Source organism: Centropristis striata, chromosome 16, assembly GCF_030273125.1.
Source record: "Centropristis striata isolate RG_2023a ecotype Rhode Island chromosome 16, C.striata_1.0, whole genome shotgun sequence".
Taxonomy (NCBI): domain Eukaryota; kingdom Metazoa; phylum Chordata; class Actinopteri; order Perciformes; family Serranidae; genus Centropristis; species Centropristis striata.
This window is the reverse complement of record NC_081532.1, coordinates 32,774,982-32,797,194: the sequence shown is the minus strand read 5'-3', so window position 1 is coordinate 32,797,194 and position 22,213 is coordinate 32,774,982. Positions and strand designations below refer to the sequence as shown.

Here is a 22,213-nt window from a genome sequence, read left to right as displayed (position 1 = left end):
GAGATGATGGGGGTTTCGGTGCTGTCCGGCTGTGGTCCTACGAGGACGCCGTGATCCCTCTTGTTCTGCACCGGGCCTCTCCACAACATCTGGCTGTGGTGGGGGTGTGTCATCCTGCTCTCCCACATCAGTTACAGATCTCCAGGAATACTCAACCACAAATGGTGGTTGAGAGGTGTCATCATAATCATTACCCATGAGTAGATCTTCAGGGAGACCTGGGTCATTTATTGATAAATCAAACAGTTTACCTGCAGCTGGACGTAGCTCCGACCGATGTATTTGTTTCAGGGGTCCCTCTGCCTCCGCTGGGCTGATTGTGTACACTGGCCCTCCATTTTGTGGACACCGCACAATCTTGTACGGCACAGAGCTCCAGTGGTCCTGTATCTTGTGCCGTCCTCTGTGGCTGTGGTCCCGGCAGTAGACTAGCTGTCCAGGCTGCAAAGTATCTGCTTTGACCTTGTTGTTGTGTTGTTTGGCTCGTCGGTCAGCGGCTGCTTGGAGCCGCTGCCTCGCTCCCAGGTAAATGCAGGCCAAGTTGTTGTGATGGTCGGTGGTCCACTCATCTGCTGTCAGTGACTCCGGCTGTCCTGTAACACTTAAAACACAATCAATAGGCAGCCGTGGTTCCTGTCCAAACATTAACATATGTGGTGAATATCCTGTGGATTGATGTTTTGTGGTATTATAAGCAAATATTACTTGAGGCAGATGCACAGTCCACTGCCTTTTCTTTTCCTGTGGCAGTGTCCGGAGCAGGTCATGGAGGGTTCTGTTAAACCGTTCACATTGGCCATTACCTTGAGGTCTGTATGGTGTCGTCCTAGTTTTTGTGATATTGTAAATACGACACAACTCTTGTACTACTTTACCCTCAAAACATCGTCCTTGGTCAGAGTGTATTTGGCGAGGGACTCCAAAAACATAGAACCAGTGTTCAACCAAAGCCTCAGCTACTGCTACCGCTGTTTGGTTTCTAGTTGGAATGGCCTGTACATATTTTGAAAACACGTCTGTCATGATTAAGATGTTTTCTCGCCCATCAGATGCAGGCTCTAGAACAGTAAAATCTATAGCCAGAATGTCATTAGGCTTAGAGGCTGTCAGGTGGCCCATGAAGCTCCGTGGTGGAGTATGAACATCTTTGGCCAATGTACAGCGTTCACAAGCTCTGCAGTACTCCTCTATTGTTTTATTCATACCTGGCCAGTAGCATCTCCTCCTAATGAGATCTGTTGTCCGTTCCACACCTTGGTGTCCATGGTTGTCATGGAGGCTAAGGAGGACATCCCCCTGCAGTTTTTGTGGCAATAGTAACTGATTCCATGCTGGTCCCCCTTCTGGTGACTCCACCTGTCGAAAAAGAATACCATCTTTTTCAATTACCCGACCCCATTGCTTCAAGAGCTTCAGGAGCATGGGTGACGCCTTCTTCCTCTCATCCTTATTTGGTTGTTGCCGTCTGTCCCAGAAGAAGCGAAAGTCCCGGATCAGTGGGTCTTCTGCCTGCAACACCGCCAGGTTAGCTGCATTCTCCCCAGAAGACGCCATTACAGCCTGTGATACACAATTTGGAGAAGTCAGTACACCATGCTGCTTTTGTGCTGCACGCCTCAGTTCCTCTGAAAGGGCAGATGTGGGAGCAAGGGTTAGTATATGCTCCAGATTTGCATTTTGCCTGGACAAAGCATCTGCATTTGTGTTCGTTCTTCCTGGTTTGTATTTGATGTCTAAGTCGAAGCTTGCCAATTCTGAGGCCCACCTTTGTTCAACTGCTCCCAATTTGGCTGTCTGGAGATGGCTTAGAGGATTGTTGTCAGTGTAAACTGTACATTTTTGGCCCACCAAGTATTCTCTGAATTTTTCTGCAACAGCCCATTTCAGGGCTAAAAATTCCAATTTCATGGAACTATAATTTTGCATATTTCTTTCAGTTCTTCTCAGACTGCGGCTGGCGAAAGCAATGGGTCGAACTCTGCCCTCCCACTCTTGCGACAGGACTGCCCCCAACCCATCATGGCTAGCATCTACGTCCAGGATAAATGGTTTATTAAAATCTGCATAAGCTAGCACTGGGGCTGTGATGAGTTTCTGTTTGAGTGTCTGGAAGGCTGCGTGACATGTCTCGGTCCAGTGAGGTTTGATTGAATTTTTGACTCTCTTATCTTTACTAGTCAGTTTTGCAGCCAAAGAGTTTAATGGGGAGGCAACTTGAGAAAAACCAGGGACAAATCGCCGATAATAGCTGGCAAAGCCAAGGAATGATTTTAGCTCTTTGACATTCTCTGGGCATTTCCACTGGGCTACTGCAGCGACCTTATCTGGATCGGTGGCCACCCCATCCTCAGACACCACATGGCCCAGGTACTTGACTCGTTTTTGGAAAAAGCAACACTTGCTCAACTTGACCTTTAAGTTCTCTTTTCGCAGACGATGTAACACCAGCTCCAATCTCTGCAAATGTTGGTCCACAGAGGTTGAAAAGACTACTACATCATCCAAATACAGAAGCAGAGACTGCAAACTTTGATCTCCAAATATCCTTTCCATTAATCTTTGGAAAGTACTGGGTGCATTACACAACCCAAAAGCCATTCGATTGAATTCAAACAGGCCGAATGGTGTACAAAAAGCTGTTTTATGCTTATCTGCTTCAGCTACAGGGACCTGATTGTATCCACTGGCCAGGTCTAGTGTAGAGAACCATTTAGCACCAGTCAGTGCGTCTAATGATTCTTCGATTCTAGGCAATGGATAGGCATCCCTTCTTGTCTTTGCATTGAGTTGCCTGTAGTCTACACACATCCTCAGGGAGCCGTCCTTTTTCTGAACTAAAACCAAGGGTGCAGCATAGGGACTGCAACTCTCTCTTATGACTTGGGCCTGTAGTAGCTGTTTAATGTGAGCTTTGACTATTTCAAATTGAGATGGAGGGATACGACGGTAACGTTGTTTAGTTGGAATGTCATCTGTGAGTGGAATATTATGTTCAATGAGTGTTGTACAGCCCAGGTCACTATCCCCTGTCGAAAATACATCCCTGTACTTTCCAAGCAAATCTTTTGCTTTCAGTTGCTCCTGGTGGCTCAAATTAGACAAATCAACTGACTGTAGATCTAAACCCTGAGAAGGGCTAACAGAGGCTTGGGAGCACATTACAGTTACTTTGCCTTGAGCATCAGTCTCCTCATTAAACACAATTGTGGGACTATTAGCCTCCACTACATGGACTGAATGCAGCAAACCTAATGGGGTTCGTGGCTGAAGGTAGGCTACTTCACTATTCACGTTCGTAACTGGAACGTAGGCCAGTCCATCTTTTATTGTGGCTAGAGCTGTGGACACCAGTAGGCCTGCAGAAATGTGGGTTGCACTGTTATCGGGTTCCAAAAGGAGTGTGAGTGAGTTGTACTGTTTACCTTTTGGACCTGTGGCTGGAATCATCACTGTGGTACCTGCAGGGATCTGGACAGGATTCTCAGCATGCACTCGTAGTTTACCGAGTCCTTCATCACTCTGCTCAGTCTCCATCACATGACACATTTGTAGTGCTTCTCTCCAACCAGGTGCGGCCTGTGTAACCTGAGGGATAGAGAACATGGCCGAACCATATTCCTCATAAAGGTCAGTATACAGTTGACTTATGATGTTCATTCCCAACAGCCCAGGCACTTTTTCCTTCTGTTTCTGTAATGACGTGAAACTGGGTGGGTCTTCAACAATTAGAACACCACAATCACGAAGCACTTGACCTAAGACAGTGACGTCCACCTCTACATACCCCAAATATGGGATGGCAAACCCATTGGCAGCAGAGAGGTTTAGCCACTTGCAGGTGTTAATTTTAGGCTGGTCTGAATGAAAATGTGACAGGAAAAAACTCTTTGTCAGTGTGGTAACATTTGAACCAGTGTCCAGTAATGAAGGGACATTGATCCCATTCATAGTCAGCTGCACTACAGTGCATGGACCCACCAACTGTTTTAAGAGTTCTGGAGAGACTGGGTTAGAGTCATGCTCAGTTAAATCTGTTACCTGGTGAGAGACAAAAGTTGGCTCCGTCACTGGGTGCTCCACTTGCACTGTCTGGACACTCGGGTTAGGATTCGTTCTCAAAGTCGTGGGCATGGGCTGGCGACAATATCGAGCAATGTGACCTGGTTTATTACAACGTAGGCACTTTTGTTCCTTTCTGAATTTGGCTGTGGTCTGCTCAAACATTGACTGCAGGGAAACTGTTGTGTTAAAGAGGAAATTTGAGTCTGTTGATTCTTTATTAGTTCTGCGATGGCCAGAACCTCTGGAGACTGTTTTGGCTCTTGCACTGATGTGGCAGTTATGTCAGCTCGTGTAACATTGCACTGGGAGGAATGGAAATTGCTCCCTTTATCAAAATCCTCACCCCATCTGATAGCTTCTTCTCGGATTTCGATCAGTGACATTCCGGGTTTACCTCTCACCACTTCCCGCAGGTGGTGCCGTAACGTTGCATCCCGGACGCGTTCCACAAACTGGTCTCTCAGGGCCACCTCTGAGTTCGGAACTGCATCTGGATCGTTATCAAGAACAGCATTCATTAATGACATTAATGCATGAGAAAACTGTCTCAGTGACTCCCCCTCCTGCTGTCTACGTTCATAGAACCTTTGCTGCAGTACAACCAAGGGCTTTTTACCACCATACAGTAATTGTAAAATGTCAATGATCTTTTGAGGGTCCTCTCTTTCTCTACGTGGTCTGTGCTTGATCTCACTCCGTGGTTCACCTCCCAGATGATCAAGGAGGAAAATAGCTTTTTCTCTGTTAGAGAATTGGCGCCCTTCCAGACAGGCTTCAACTTCCTCCACCCAATCCTCCAAGCCAATGCTATCAGGTTGGTCTTGATCACCATAAAACTTTGGGCACCTCCTTTCACGTGGGACATAAACAGTTCTGTCAATTCTGGGGGCAGAAGCAGGGGCACTAGAGGCGTATGAGTTACTGGCAACTTCTTTTAAAAGTCCATTTTCAACTTGAAGGGCTCTGAGCTGCTCACGCAGGGCTGCTAATTGTTCCTCAGTTTCACTCATTTTAACCACTCTTTACAACCCAAGGAAGAAGTGGGATTACAGCATCTTCTGCGCCTTGGGGTGATGAACCAGCCTTGATGACCCCTTCAGTCTTCTGCACCGACTGCCGTTTAATATTTTATCAAACCAAAAAAACTAAACTATGACATGTACCACACACTGACTGTTTCTCAATCCTGCCGACAACGCCAAATGTAACCTTATGGATTGATTGAACATGCACAGGGGCTTCAATTAAGGAGGCCACAACAGTCAGTGTGGGTCAAACACATGCCATTTATTTTACAATATTTAAAACTCTATAAAACACAGTCAAGAAAAGACAAGAGGACAGACAGTCATATCACGACTGGGAAACCAACCATCCACTGCCTAGGACACTGGGAGTATACTAGATATTCAAAATAAATATAAACCCAACACTTCAAATAAACACACCACACTAATTCAATGTGCAACCACAAACCATATCACCATCTAAAGTGAACTCCCAGCATTTCAGCCACACCGTTGAATGGGGGTTCCCACCAGCCACAATACTAGGAACAGAAGAAGACAGAATGTTAAAATCCTAAAACTACACAACTCAAATCTAAAATAATAAAAACAATAAAATCAATATGACTAAAATATAAAATACTAAACTAAAATAAACGGCAGTCAGTGCTATGCCTAAAAACAAACAAAGCACTGTTAGTGTTTCAGTCCTAAAAACAAATGACAGACCCACAATTAAAATCATTAAAATACAAATACCTCAGGGTGCATGCACCCCTACATTACCCTAACAATTAAAATGCTATCCTAATTCTAAAACAATGTTAAAAACCCCAAAAGTCCACCTTACCACACAGAACAGAGTCACCAGTCACAGCACATGTGTGCCAAACAAAGGATCTCCAGAAAGTGACTCAGGAGCTGGAGGAGAGACTGATTAACAGCAGGTGTGACTAGCTGTCTCCTCTGATTGGTCTGTGCTTCTGCTTCCTGGTGACCTACTGCTACAATTTATTTTTGTTTTCCACATTGAATGACATAACTGAACAGACAAAACAATAACATTAAAGTATATAAAAGACGGAGGTACAACCTGAATGAGGAGCAAGAAACAAGCTGCTTCAACCCAACCTCCAAACTCCTACAGAATCCATGCAGGTAACATTTAGAGCCCAGAGTAAACAAACAAACAAGAAAACAAGGCATGCATAACAAATTCAGGTTAGTTAAAAGAGAAAAAATAGATAAAAAATGTAGGCATATTCAGAAGAAAATAGAAAGTTTTTAGTTTCCTTCGAATTGGAAGAATTCCTAATACAATATTTCAAGAAAAACAATTCATATTTAGTAAAAACAATATTGAGCTGCAGACGAGACAGCAAGTCCGGTTAACGGCAACATTAAGAGCATTACAATAACTGAAGCGAGTTGAGATAAAATGTACAGTACAGGCCAAAAGTTTGGACACACCTTCTCATTCAATGCATTTTTCTTTATTTTCATGACTATTTACATTGTAGATTCTCAATGAAGGCATCAAAACTATGAATGAACACATATGGAATTATGTACTTAACAAAAAAAAGTGTGAAATAACTGAAAACATGTCTTGTATTTTAGATTCCTCAAAGTAACCACCCTTTGCTTACTAGAATATAAGACATGTTTTCAGTTATTTCACACTTTTTTGTTAAGTACATAAATCCACAGGTGTTCATTAATAGTTTTGATGAATTTACAATGTAAATAGTCATGAAAATAAAGGAAATGCATTGAATGAGAAGGTGTGTCCAAACTTTTGGCCTGTACTGTATGTGTAATGTATAACCCTCTGAAAGTCTTTATAATAAAGAAAAGGCTTCAGACAGCTGCTTCAGTCCAAATATTGTGACTTTGGTGTTGCCTCATTAAGAACGGTTCTCTGGTCCTGTGTGGTAAAGCTGGAAATCACTGAAGGAAAATCATCTTTAACGACACGAGATGAGAAACAGTTTTGGGTTTTAAAAAGGTCTTTGTAGTTACGATGAAAAGCTGGTGTTGAATGTTTGTTTCTTCATTCTGATCATAATGTCAGAATTTGAAAGTTTATAAAAGTGCTTGACAATAAAACAAAGGACAATTAAAAACACATCAATAAAAACAATTTCAAAAAAGCAGGTCAAGAAAGTTTAAAAAAATAATAATAATCTGATTGAAACTTGATGCGTAGACTTGTAGATTATTGCTCAGAACCCCTAAAAACTCACAATATCTCCTCTAAACTCTGTTGACAGTTTACACAAACTGCAGGAAAGAGGAAACCACCTCACATGATCGAACCTTCACACAGACAATACCAACAAATATTTTTATTACAAACATACAAACGTAAAAGAACAAATAGTTAACAGGATCTTTCAGGAAGAGAAACAACCCAAGAGTTCACAATATATGTACAATACAAAAATAGTCTGGAAAAACCCAGATGTGTAATATTACAAACACTCACAGCAGCATCTTTTGTATAAAACCTGTGAATAATGTTTGTATATTTATGTTTGTATATAATGTCTTATTTTTATTTTTACATTGTTGTTTTCTAGTATGATTAAATTATCTTCATAATATGTACATTAATAATGAGGTGAAGCAGCAGGTTGATAGAGAGTTGCAGCTTCTGATGGAAGACGCATTAATGGTTCAGTTCCACTGCAGACAGTAATTTCTATTTCCCTGAAAGAAACAAAGAAAGAACTTTATTTAAACAACATACATTTAGTTCAAATATTTATACTGTAGTAGGAGTTGGCCTTATTTATTTTTTTAAAAGGCAGAATTATGTGTCATTTTATTTATTAGGATGATACATGTTGTGAATATATCCGTCTAATGCTAATTTGAGAAAAACATTATAGAGGGAATATAAGTGGAGGGTTGACTCACAGGAAAAAAGCGACTTCACCCGTTGCCATATGTCCCACACAAGACCAAGCAGCAGCCTGCAGAAAAAAAAATCACTGTTATTTTTTGAGTATAAAAATTCATTACAATCCAGAGCAAAAAAAATGTTCATAATAAAATAAAGCAAAATGTTTTTAAAAGAGAGGCAAAGCAGTTTACAGTGTCAATAAATTCACTGAGGTTTATTATTGCTTCAAACTAATTAATATTAAATTATTGTTTCATGTGTAAAATCTTCATGATACAGTAATTTCTATGTTGGTGCTTGAGGAGTACATTTCTCATTTTCATGAATTAAATATGTATGTTTTTATAATATTTACAAATATTTATAATAACGAAGAACCAAGAGCCATACATAAAAATGAATTGTTAAAATAGAAAGTGACATAAAATTGAATATTTATAATTATAACATCCAGCCACAGAAACTATCAAGAAGACATCAGATGTGCTTTGGGGATAAATAAAGTAATTTTGATTTCATTTTTGATTTTGATTTGACTTAATGATTCCTCTCCTCTTTACTTTAACATGAAATATTATCAGATTATATGAAGGGAAAACTCCTAATAATTACAGTTATTGTTGATGTTCAAGAAAAGTGTCTGTCAGTCCTGATAGTGACTGACTGAGATCATTATTTTATGTGGAAGGAAACATCAGACTTCACTTCAACATCACATTAATAACTTTGTAAATCAAAATGTAAAAAATAAAAACACAGAAATAATTTTCTGTCTGCTGTATATTTTAGGTTGTTTTGAAAGTTGTTATGTGCAGTGGACAATAATGTTGAGTGTGTGAAATCATGTTTAATGAGCTGAATTATATACTCAAACAGATCTTAACTCATCTTAAAATGGAAGCATTTTAATGATATAAAACGATTAATATGGCAAGCTTTGCTGACTAATATCATTAGAGATGAATATTGTCCAAGACTAAAAAATCAGACTTGTGTTGGTGCAAAATATCAGTGAATGCAGGAACTACTTAAAGCTAATAAAAGCTTACCCAGTAGAGGACGGACTTTCTTTCAACTTTTTGCTTGAAGGTTCAGTCGAATGTCTTCCTCTCTTCCTTTTTCTAGGAAAAGAGAGAAAAAACCACCAGAGTGAGAGTCAGATTATAACATCCAGCCACAGAAACTCTCAGTAGGACTCAGAAAATGTTCTTTAAAAGTAGATTCTGCTCCCACTGAATGATTGTTTTCCCTCTTTTCGAAGCAGTTAAACCTACTGCATATTATTTAAAGGGACAGCTCCCAATATTTACAGTTAATGTTGATCTTCAAAAAAAGTGTCTGTTAGTCATAAAGTAACAGAAACAACAAGAGTTAGGCTATTATTCAATTATCATAAAAGTGCCTTTGCACTAAAAATAGATTGTACAGACTTCAGTGTCTGTTTGCAAACAATTAAACTAAATTAGTGTAAATATTCATACATTAATAATATAATACTCTCAGCTAAGAAAACAGGATTTTAAACCGGACAAGCTTTGATGTGCAGTAATAAATTCACAGGTCACACAGCAATAAAATACATAGATACTTAACAAAATTTGAAAAAAAAAAAAAAAAAACAAAACACAATAATTACTTTTCATATTAGACTTGTGTTTTTGCAAAATATCAATAAAAACTTACCTGGGAGTGGACTGACTTTCTTTTAGCCAATCCACCACGTGGGAAGCACTGGAGCTAGAGAGAGAGAAAAACACCAGAGTGGAAGTTAGATTATAACTCATCCAGCCACAGATTAAACTAATAATGTTCACTGAATGATTTTCATCTCTTTATAAAGAACTTTTCCCTTTCTTCTGACTTAAACTATTTATTAGAATATTAATAATATAAATATAAAAAGGGTGAAAAGGCCCAAATATTTAGTTATTTTCCTTTAAAAAAGGAAGTTGACTTTATTATCTGTCTGTAAAAATAAAAATGAAATAAAATTATTGCAAATATATTTACTCAAGAGATTCTTCGTCTATCCCCAATTTTAAAAAAGTTAAAAAAAGACATTGTTAAAATGTAATCAAACAGCAATAATTTGCTAATTGTATGAGATATATTCCATTGAACCAAAAAGTCAATATATTGTCTTCAACATGAATTATTATTCAGTTATTATAAAAGTGCTTAAACTTGCATTATTTCCAGAAAAATAAAGGATTTTAGAGACTTCTGTGTCTGTTTGTAAACAATTGAATAATATGAGTGTTGATAATTATATTCATAAAATGTTCAGCTAAGATAGTTTAGGACATGCTTTGATGTGCAGTTAATTCTCGTCTTCACAGGTCACGTAGCAATAAATGACATAAAAATACATTATAAGAAAGTAACAATAATGACTTTATTTAATCAGACTTTTGTGAGTGCAAAATATCAATGAATGCAGCTGCATTTTAATGTTAACCTAAATTTACCTGGCAGAGGGCTCTCCGAATGTGATGGGGAAGTCTTTTGACATATCACTCCTGAAGGAAACACCAGAGTCTAAGGACGCTCTCCTGACCTCACTGTTTGTCCTGGACAAGAGAGAAAAAACACCAGATGGAAGTTAGATTATAACTCATCCAGCCACAGATTAAACTCATAATGTTCACTAAATGATTTTCATCTCTTTATAAAGCACTTTCCCCAGAGTTTACTTTAACATTTATTATAATGAGAATAATAATCTGTCTGCAAAATTACAAATTATGTAAAATGATGGTAAATATCTTTAGCAGCCACAGAAACGTCTGGACACTCAGAAACTAAAAGGTGAGCATCAGAAAAGTAAAAGTTAATTCTGTTCCCACAGTCAATCAATATAAATTTACTGAATCGTTATAATCAGACTTGTGTTTGTGCAAAATATCAATGAATGCAGGAACTATTTAATGCTTATAGAAGCTTACTTGAAAGAGGACAGAAATTCTTCCATCTGTTGGACGCGGTCATCGAAAGATTTAATAGCGGTGGAAACGTCAGACACAGAGATCTCTCCACTTCCCTTCTTCTTTCTAGTAGAAGAGAGAAAAACCACCAGGTGGAAGTTAGATTATAACATCCAGACACAGAAACTTGTAGATACACAGAAACTACCAAGAAGATTCAGGAAAAAAACAGGAAAAGTTGATTCTGTGATTTTTTAAAATTTTATTCATTATAAAAAGAATCAAGAGATTCCTCGTCTATCCCAGATTCAAACATAACACATATATTAAAAAGACAATACTTTAATGTTAAAAACTGATAAACTTTTTTCTAAGTGCACATTTGATGTTTTCTGCTTTTATTTATGTTCTAATCAGCATCTTCAAACAGAGGAAATGTTGGTGATGTAACACGATTAATACAGCAGGTTAGCTAACAGAGACACTTAACAGGAGCAGTGATCAGACTGTCAGTTCTGATAGTGACTGAGATCATTATTTTATGTGGAAGGAAACATCAGACTTCACTTCAACATCACATTAATAACTTTGTAAAACAAAATGTAAAAAATGAACATAGAAATTAATTATTTTATTCATTTTTATTTATTAAAATAATAAATTGTGCATAATTATTATACTCACAAATCTTAACTCATCTTAAAAGTAATATCTATCAAATTTACATTATATATCATATAGAAAAATATCATTGAATGCAGTTAAAACCTGATGCTCATAAAAGCTTACCTGAGATAGGACTGAAGTTCTTCCAACAGTTTGATGTGATTATCAATAGATTCAATACTGGTGGAAACTTCAGAATCAGATAACTCTCCACTTCCCTTCTTCTTTCTAGGAGACAAGAGAGAAAAACCACCAGGTGGAAGTTAGATTATATCATCCAGCCACAGAAACTAGCAAAAAGATTCAGAAAAAAAGCAGTAAATGTTGATTCTGTTTCCAATGTGATATCTCTCCTCTTTTTAAAAACAATTTCTCCCTATTTTTCACTTTAACATGACTTATTATTAGAATATTAATAATATATATTATCAGTGTCCCAACTTCTGTAGACAATAATAACAGAAACTTAGCAAGCAGAGACACTTAACAGGAAGCAGTGATCAGACTCACTGAACTCATCGTAAAACAGAGGAAATGTTAAGTTTGTGACTAATATCCAAAGTGATGTATGATTAAAAAAATATATATCAAATTTATATAATATATAATATATTAAAATGTCAGTGAATGTAGTTACATCTTAATAATAACTTTATTTATATAGGACCTTTTAAAAACAGCAGTTTACAAAGTGCTTCGACAGAGAGCAGTTAATCACAACGAGAATGATGCCATAAGGCTAAAAACAATTCTTACATTAAAAAAAAAAACAATAAGAGACAGAGGAGGAACAATCACAAGACATTCTCAGATACACAGAAAATAAAAGGTGAAAGGAGTAAAAAAGTAACAAGTGAAGAACTAAAAAGGAGTGGTGAGATAGACAGCATTACATAAAAGCAAGTCTATAAAGCCCTGGGAGTTTGTCCAGAATAACCGGGACTGTAGCTCCTGGAAAACAGTGCGTGGATGCATTAAAAAAGCGGATATTTCTTGTTATGAAGTCTCCAACTATTGCTGTTGTTGGGGAGAAGAGGGGACGAGGCGATGATGGAGGCTGAGGATGAGGAGATGGAGCAGGCGTGCTGTACTGAGGCGGTGGTCAAGAGGAGGACTCCCACATGACTGTGTCCTGGACAGCCGCGCTGGGTGATGCGATCTGTTTGGACCGCCCGAATACCACCTCCATAAAACCGGATAACAGGGAGTCCTTCTCTTTAAGGTCTGTAATCCGTTTGTTGGCTTCCTGAATCAGCAAGCTGTCCTCAGTGTCTATGGAGGGCATCACTACTACATCACTCCAGTCTAGGTTAAATGTTAAAACGATCTTTTCATTAAAACATTAAAACCAGGCTCTGGAAGGTCTGTAGGCTACTGATGTGGTTTCTCTACCAGTGGTATGGTTTCCTCCAGGCCGCCACTCGGTTTGCTTAAAATCCACAAGTCTGATGACTAAAAACCTTTAATGCATGTCATCTCATCTCATCTCATGGATAGCAGGGCCCGGTGAATTAGGCTAATAAAATAATCGGGCAAGCAGTTACCTACTACATTTGTTCTGTTTTAATCTGTTGATGAAACTGTAAGTGAAACTGTGAGTGGTTTGTGGTGTGAAACGTTAATTTGCATAGCAATAGTTCATTTGCATTACATTACTGTGTATGAGCCAGCTAGCTTGCATTAGGCTGTTGACACATTACCACATGCTTCATTTGTATGCTAGTTCTGCACTATGTGAGAAGTTTGGTTTGTTCATAATTCACCTCAAGAGCTTGATTCTGACATTTAATTGGTTTAATAGGCTAACAGTGTTAATTCTTGCTTTGTAAGTAATGAAGAGGTAATCAGAAAGTTTTACTGTAGCCTGATAGTGTTACATGTATTTTTGAATGATTGGAAAATCTGCTGTCTGTTATAAATATTCATTCAGATTTTTCATCTCCTCATTTTTAGTTTTCACGGTGTTCAATGAAGATGTCCATTAACATGTCCAGAAGAATAAATGCACTTTATTAACATCAGTATGAAGCGTGGACTCAATGACTGACCAGGAAGTAGTTACATCCGATGACTAAAAACCTTTAATGCACGGTCATCTCATCTCATGGATAGCAGGGCCCCAAGCAGTTAACTAGTGGTTAAAATCGATGTTTTACAGGATTTTCCCACGCTGTCAAAATGTTTGTCAGTAGTTGTGGCTCGATGGCGACCGACGGACGTGACGTAGAGGAGGAGAGCAATCTAAGCCTGCTGTTGCTGAAAGAAGGTGGATCTTAGTGTTAATAAAAAACTTACCTGAGAGAGGACTGATATTTTTTAAACTGTCCGATGCAGTCATTTAAAGAATCAATCCTGGTGGAAACATCAGACTCAGATAACTCTCCAGTTTCCTCCATCTTTCTAGGAGACAAAAGAGAAAAACCACCAGGTGGAAGTTAGATTATAACATCCAGCCACAGAAACTGCTGGATACACAGAAACTAAATGGATTCTGTGCCCACAATATGATCCTTTTTTTTAAAAGTATGTTCCCCTACCTCCCACTTTAAGATTTGTCAGTATAATCAGAGAACAGTATTTAACTGGTGACTTGCCCGTAGGAGTGAATTAGTTAGTAAATCACACTGAAGTTATACTAAAGTTATAAAGTAACATGATAATAACTTACCCTGGGTTTGTCTGGTCTCCGCTGGGCCCCGACATACTGAGTCCAGGACAGTCTGGTCTCTGCTGCTCTTAGCTGTAACACACACACACACACACACACACACACACACACACACACACAGTACTGAAGTAGGACAGAAAAACGTTTTAATTTTTTTTTTTTACAAACTTGTTAATTTTGATGCAACTCTGAGTTTATTTAATAAATTTCTTTCTGTGCATATTAAATGAAATGCTGTATTGAAAGGGTATTATAATACCTTTCGATGGTGAAAAACAAACTGCGACACAGGTAAATGAGAGGCCAAAGGTAAAGCTGCAGCCCTCTTGGCAGTCATACAGGTAAGATGGCTCAGAGCCAGGAGAAAACAACAGGGAGAATAAGGAACTACGTATTAACAATTACTTCTGTTTTTACTTGTTGTGATTGGATGAAAAATATATACAGTATTTTAAAAAAGTTACAATAACTTTAGATGGTGCTTTAACCCAGTGGTTCCCAAATGGTGTGCAGCGGCACACTGGTGGAGACCAGTCCAGGTGTGTGCCATGGATTTTTTTAACAACCTTACACTATAAATGGCTCTCAGCAATATTGCCAACATGAGAGCCTGCTACTGGCAGCAGGAGATCATCATGTCCTCATAACTAAATGTAATAATTGCTATTTTATACACATGGTTAATGTTGTCAAGCGGTCGCAGGTTGTTTAGCCTTAGATATAAAAAGAGTTAGATGGACATACGGTTGTAAAAGAAGGCTGCAGTTTCATTGAATTTAGGCTACAAAACCACTGATCTAGGTTTAGGTCAAAACATTTCCTAGTAAGGCTTTACATATTGGATTCGAACACTGACATAAATCGTGCACTCATAATTAGACGCGCGCGCAAATCAAACATCCGCGCGCGTATATTGTTTTTTTTTCCCCAAGAGCTTTCAAATCACTCGCGTGTTGTATCCTGCATCTCTGCTCCCTAGAGCAATGTTGTAGCCTGCGAGGAGAAAAACACGCTTTACGTGTGCAGATCTCGCAAATCTTTCACACAATCAATCTTTTAAACACTTTCACTTGTTCGCGCGCGTAGAGTCTGCTCGCAAAAGTTTAAACAGTAAATAAATGCTGGAAGTGAAGTAGTTACGAGGTCGATGTGACTACTGGAAGTAGTACTGAATGAATATTAATACTGGTGTGCCTTAAGATTTTGGCTATCACTTTGGTGTGCCTTGGGCATAAAAAGTTTGAAAACCACTACTTAACCCCACCTTACAACGTCTGAAAAGTCCTACAGGTGGTAGACATTTAGAGCAACAATTTGCTGTTTTCTTTAGATTAGTTGAAGTATAGAAAAAACAGTAACAATACCTTCAGGAGGTGAAAAACAAACTGCCACACAGGTGAAGAGCTGACAAAGAAGAAAACACAGAGTTAATAGGACAAGGTGAAGATAATAAACTACTAAAACCAACCCTCTGAACTGTTGGCGGGTTAAACAGGTAAGATGGCTCAGAGCCAGGAGAATTCAACAGGGAGAATAAGAAACTATTAACAATTAGTTCTAAATATTGTCGATGGTTTCTTTTTCTGTTTTTCCTTGTTGAGATTAGATGAAAAATATAAAAACAGGTTATAATAACTTTAGACGTCCAAAGTTTTGAAAAGTCCTACAGGTAGCAGACATTTACAGCAACAATTTGCTGTTTTCTTGTGATTTGTTTCTCTGTTGTCTAGGTTGAATTACAAAATTGAAATAAAAGACACAATGAGATTAGTTGAAGTATATAAAAACAGTTAAATACCTTTAGACGGTGAAAACAAACTGCCACACAGGTGAAAAGAGGACAAAGTGAAGTGAGGACAAAGTGAAGCTAATAAACTGCTGAAACTCAGCCCTCTGACCTGTTGGCCAGTCATAAAAGATCAAAGCCAGGAGAAAACTACACGACGACCCAAAGTCTGATAAGTCATAAAGGCAGCAGACATTTACAGCAACAGGATAGAGAAAGAAACAATGAACAGTTACTACTAAAATATTCTCACTGTTACTACTAAATATTCTAAAAATAAAAATGAAAATAAAAAAAGTTTTTTTTTCTGTTTTCCTTGTTGAGATTAGCTTAAGTATAAAAACAGGTTACACTAATTTAAGATGGTGAAAAACAAACTGCAACACAGGTGAAAGAGTGACAAAGTGAAGTTGATAAACTACTAAAACCATCCCTCTGAAGTGTTGGCAGTCATTCAGGTTTCAATTCAGAGATATTTACAGGAACCAACAGGAAGAATAAGAAAAGGGGTAAACATATAAAATAGGTTAAAAAAAATACATTAAAACTAAACAAGACAAAAGAGATAAAGAATCAGCAACCAGCAAAGCTGAAATTCTCAGAATTCCTAAAACAATCTATGAAGTGTTATAGTTTTTTTTTTTGCAGAACAGATGAGAGGAGAGTAAAATCATTTTGACTCATCGACGGTCCGCCCCACAGGTGCTGACCATCCTGGAAGATTAACGTTCATAGCAACAGTAACTAAGGGGCAGAGCTTTTCCCAACGGTCATATTTAGTAAAAAAACAATTAAAGGGTTTGATTTTGTGAATTTACAGTCATGGATGGGTTTTTACATTTTCATCAACTCAGATTAAATAAAAAGACGTTGAAGAGATAAAGTCCACCGTTAGCTGGTACAGTAACAGTGTCATTCTATAGAAACTCTTAATAATCTGATGGTCATAAAAACACTTTACCAACAAGACATTATGATGGAAATGAGAGCTGGATCGATTTCAAAGGGGAACCTCAGAGTGTGTGAGTAACAAGATTTTATTAAAGCGATAGCAGTTTCCCCTTTGTTCTGTAAACACTGTTAATGGACGAATCAAACGACACAAATGGACACAATGTAGACACTTGATTTTATTCTCAACAGAATAATCCAACAGAGGGCGTAGAAGCATTTTGCGTGTAGTAAATGAAGAGCTGCACGGAGAAGTATGATCATGGAAGCTTTACTCAGATTAATAAATCTTAAATATGACTACAAATATTGGTATGACTGTAAATTTGAGACTTTTAAAGCAGCGAGGGGGAAAGGGATGTAGAAACTTCAATTATTATATTGAATTGAACTGCAGAAATTCATTGTAAACTTTTTTATATATTTTTTTTTAAATGGAGGAAGGTGCATCTCTGCAGCAGGTTTTTATGTTTAAAATGGGGAAAGCCCCCCCCCCCTTTTACATTAAAAAAAAAAACATTTTTAGTGTTAGTAGGAGCATAAAGAGAAAAATAAAGAAGGATGTTACTGTAGAGGCTAATAAATCATCTCTGCTCCTCACTGTGCAGCTCTCACATGTATCGTCATACTTACATATACGTCAGAACTTAACTGGATAACTTTGTGAGTGTACAGTAATGCCTGAGACATTAGTAGTGACCTCACACACGTCTTTTTACACAAAAATCTCCACAAGCTTTCCAAGTACACAAGTATTCTTAGGTGAGCAGCGCATTAAAATAAACTTACAAAGTGAAAGTGGTTAATGTTTTCATTAACTATGACATGAAAAAGGTAAAAGGCAAACAAACCCAGCGGTTAACTCTTTTCAAGCAGGAACCAGCTTAATTATAGAAATCATTATTAGTTTTTGAATTGATTGTCTTCCTTTAAAGTGATTTGTGTTCAATAGGGAGCGATGCAGGATTATGATGAGTTGAAGCAGCCATAGACACGATGTTGTAAAAGACCAGAAGAAGAAGCTGCTGATGGCTGCTTCAGTGATGTTTCATCCCACTGCAGACAACAAACTCCTTCTTCATATCACCCATTTTCCTGACAGAAACACAGTATGGACATTATCTAAAGCATTCAATTATGTTCCAAACACACGCACAAAAATACTGTAATGGTGGACACTCTACATCCACTCATAAATCATTAGCAATAAAAACATTTGATTAAAATAATATTATTGGTTATTTTTTCCTGCCTATTCCAAAGGTTAAAGAATCTTAAAGAGAGAAACCACCTAGCAGTAAAAAAAAACTGCCAATAAAAAGTTATTTTTTCAACAAAAACATTAGTTTAGGTTATTGTCTATCAGTCTTGTGACGGGAAAATTAACAAATGTAGCTAGGCTAAAACATTTTAATAAAGTTCCCAGGTTTAGCAATACATTTCAAAAAGAGTGTGAAAGAAGATGCGACTCACAGATCTGGATATCGAACCTAACCACGATGAGCTGCCACAGTGTGTTGACGGAGCTCTTCCAGCCTACAGCATGTGATATGCAGTTAATTTTTAAACATTTTTTTACTTGATCTAGTTGAGTTGACCACTGTTCATTCAACATCATTGCCTCAGATTTGGATTCATTGGTTTTATAATACATGCATACAGCCTTGAGGAGAATTATTTTAACCAGGCCACTGTACTTCAGGAATGGTGTTTGGCAAGTAAATTAGAAATGAACGTGGCCAAAACTAAAGAACCTATAAAACAAACAACACACGGTGAAATAGCTAATATTCTCACTGTCACACTCAACAACCAGTTGGTTTAAGTAGTGGAACATTTTAAGTACTTGGGCATAATTTTTGATAAGATGCTGACTTTTAACGTAAACTCTGAGAGCAGTGGTTTTGGAGTCAGCTAGTCAATACTGGAACTGGCATACAGAAGCCTGGTTGTACATGTTTTATCCTTTAACATTAGTGCATGGTATAGCAACCTGAATGCAAAGAATAAAATAAACCTTGCTACGGTGGTTAATATTGCTGACAAGGTGATCAGCCAGCCACAGAAACAAACTTGGCAGTATATTTAAGGGTGAAGTTCTCAGAAAGGCTGAACAAACATCTTTCCATCCATCCGTCTGTCTCTTGAGACTTTGTCACATTCAGATAGATTTTGTCTCAGGGCTGGAACAGAAGATATTGGTTCACTTGCATACATCATTATATCATTTGCAAAGAGTGAGATCTTATGCTCTATACCTCAACCATCTTCAACTCCTCTTATATTTTGGTTTGACCTTAATAATAACCCTAATAGTGATTCAATGCTAATCTCGAACAGTAATGTATTCAGGCAAGCTCCCTGTTGAATCCCCTTCTTAATTAAAAAAAAGTCTGAGCAGGCCATTTACCCTTACTCTAGATTTTGGATTTGTGTGTATAACCTTCACCCAGGCTATGAAAGTTGAGCCCATAACCTCCAATGATCTGTACAACACTATCAAAAGCTTTTTGTGCATCTAAGCCAGTTATCGTTGAAGTGATTTTTATTTTCTTTGAACATGTAAAATTTTTTGAAGCAATCTTCTAATATTGTTGGCTGGGTCAGTATCGCCCCATTACTTTTGTAATTATCATTTTGATTATTTTTTAATAAAGCACTTTTGGTTGTTACAAATTAAGCAAATTGGTCTATATCCTTGTCTTTCTGTGGGATCTTTACCCTCTTTCGGAATAAAGCTACAGATGTTCCATGTAATGTGTGATGGATCAAAATGTTCATAATGAGAAAATCAATTAAGTAAAATCAAGCAAATGCTTACCTCTTTACAGCAGGAGGGGGTCTTACTTTTGGGGTTCGAGGGACTCTGAAAGAAACATAATCACACACACAAAGCTTTGCATTCATCTCATCTTTGTCTCTTATCTGAATTTTTCTAAGCTTGTGTAACTGATGTTTTACTATTTAGCATGCTGTACCAATATTTTGTGCTATAAAAATTATAGTTAATTATTACACTGACAGAAGATCATTTTGAATGTATAAAACAGAAAAAATTAGCCTTGAGATCTCCCCATGCCAAAACAAGAGCAGCAGGATTTCAGTGTATGAAAGAAAGCGACAGATATTACATGCAGAGTGTAACTTTAAAAAATGTTCATGATGAGTACAACATTTTAATGTTAGTAAAAGCTTACCTCTTTATAGTAGAGGGGGGTCCAACTTGTGAGGGGTGGGGTAGAGGGACTCTGAAACACACACACACACACACACACACACACACCAATATTTATCAAATTTTCATCTCGCTGCTAGTTGAAACACTGCCTGCATAGTGCTTTGAGCAAAAGGCCCACAGAGCCGATAACAAATAAACTGCAGTATCAACATGTTAAAACTGCTGTTTTTATGGCTTTCTACCAACATCAACACACCTGCACCAAGGAGATAATTTACCTTGTTTACCTAAACTTTCATTAACACAGCCCGAACTGTGTGCAAAATGTAAATGAATGCAATTATTTTACCGTTATAAAATATTACCTGGGAGAGGATCTTGGTTTGAAATTAACAATGTGAATGTTTGACATTGAGCGAGTTGACACGGGTGGAAAGGAATCTTCATTTTCCGTAGTCTCGCTGGATGACAAGAGAGAGAAAAAAGACCAGGGTGGGAAATTAGATTATAAGACATCCAGCAACAGAAAATAAAAGGTGAGCATCAGAAAAGTTCAAGCAAATGGTTGATTTTATTCCCACAGGATGATTTCAGAATGAAACAAATGACTCGATATTAATTTACTGAATTATTTACTATTAAAACAATACATTGTACAACAGCAACTTGGTAAAATAATTCCTCAAAATTAATCATGAAGAGGAATAACAAATCAAGTGTAAACCTTTTAAATGCAGCACTTACAAATTAGTTCAAATTCCAGTATATAGATATAGAATTAAAGAGCTCTGCCCCATAATTTTATGCAAAACCTGATCCAACTATTTGAGTCAGTATCAGCCCAATATTAATCTAATATCTAAAATGATAAAGTATCATCACCATAACTTACACTGGGTCTGAGTGGTATCTCCTGTTCCATGCCATACTGAGTTTTGGACAGTCTGGTGCCTTCTTCTCTGTGCTGTAACACACACACACACACACGATAAAGATGGTGGAGTTCTCTCTGTTTTTTTGTCAGTCACAGTAGCATTTGTTGTTTTATGTGCGTTTGTCATCAATTGTTCCATTTTTAAGTCTTAAAAATAAGAAAAAAGACAATAATCACAACCAGAGTTTCAGCTTTTAGTCCGGTTTTATGCTCATTGGGACAATAAAAATATAGTAGATCAGAGCTGAAATAAAACAAAGACAGAAATGAGAACTGATTTCAGATTTTCTTGTTTAAAGTACTAACCCACCTATTTCAAGACAAAGAAAACCATAAGCACACTGTTCTTTTCCTTTTATACGGCTATAAAAAAACAAAACAAATCCACCCTTTTTATCTACAATTCTACAATGTCATGGTTAAGTTTGAGTCCATTAGGATGAACAGTAGTGTTCAAAATAATAGCAGTCCAATGTGACTAACCAGATTAATCCAGGTTTTTAGTTTATTTTTTATTGCTACATGGCAAACAAGGTACCAGTAGGTGCAGTAGATTCTCAGAAAACCAACAAGACCCAGCATTGTGATATGCAGCTCTTAAGGCTGTGTAATTGGGCAATTAGTTGAAAGGGGTGTGTTAAATAAATAGCAGTGAGGCATTCAATCAGTGAGGTCATCAATTTTGTGAAAGAACAGGTGTGACATTGGACTGCTATTATACTGAACACTACTGTAAGTGCTTTAAAGTAGTTTGAGCAGGAGGGCAACGTTTTAAAAAAAGCTGCTGAGCCCCTCTCAATCTTTAAGAAGAGGCTCAACTCTTTGCTGAACAACTTCACACATAATCCACACAGATAAAAAAAAAATCACACTGTCCTCACACACTATTTAAAAGCACTTTGGTTCTAATAGGACCCAACTTGATCCACAGCACTGACTCTTGTGTTTCTTGACTTCATCTTTGCTTGTGTTGTATTAACTCTTAAATGTATATTGTGCTGGATAAAAGTGTCTGTTGAATGACATTGTAGAGTTGTATTAATTCTATTTGAAACTGTAACAATACTGTTAGATGGTAAAAAACAAACTGTGACACAGCTGAAACTATGTATGCGTAAACATCCTGAAT

General features: G+C 37.5%; 1 protein-coding gene and 2 long non-coding RNA genes across 3 annotated transcripts; all 3 read right to left on the bottom strand.

Moving 5' to 3' along the window:
• Window positions 1–4,115: 4,115 nt before the first annotated feature.
• On the bottom strand, window positions 4,116–6,070 carry LOC131987773 (uncharacterized). The gene is made up of 2 exons (XM_059352636.1): window positions 5,920–6,070; window positions 4,116–5,611 (listed from the first exon to the last, which is right to left on the bottom strand). The coding sequence occupies exon 2, from the start codon at window positions 5,070–5,072 to the stop codon at window positions 4,116–4,118; it is 957 nt and encodes a 318-aa protein (XP_059208619.1). The 5' UTR covers window positions 5,073–5,611; window positions 5,920–6,070.
• A 1,550-nt stretch (window positions 6,071–7,620) lies between these two features.
• On the bottom strand, window positions 7,621–8,048 carry LOC131988805 (uncharacterized). Its single transcript, XR_009395893.1, has 2 exons — window positions 7,992–8,048; window positions 7,621–7,781 (listed from the first exon to the last, which is right to left on the bottom strand). It is a non-coding gene; the product is annotated as an uncharacterized LOC131988805 (long non-coding RNA).
• Window positions 8,049–10,921: 2,873 nt separating this feature from the next.
• Window positions 10,922–13,909, bottom strand: LOC131987885 (uncharacterized). Its single transcript, XR_009395836.1, has 3 exons — window positions 13,863–13,909; window positions 11,691–11,795; window positions 10,922–11,027 (listed from the first exon to the last, which is right to left on the bottom strand). It is a non-coding gene; the product is annotated as an uncharacterized LOC131987885 (long non-coding RNA).
• Window positions 13,910–22,213: the final 8,304 nt, after the last annotated feature.

Bases quoted from the DNA above. Each gene is read 5' to 3' on its own strand.
- LOC131987773 (XM_059352636.1), bottom strand. From the start codon at position 5,072: ATGAGTGAAACTGAGGAACAATTAGCAGCCCTGCGTGAGCAGCTCAGA.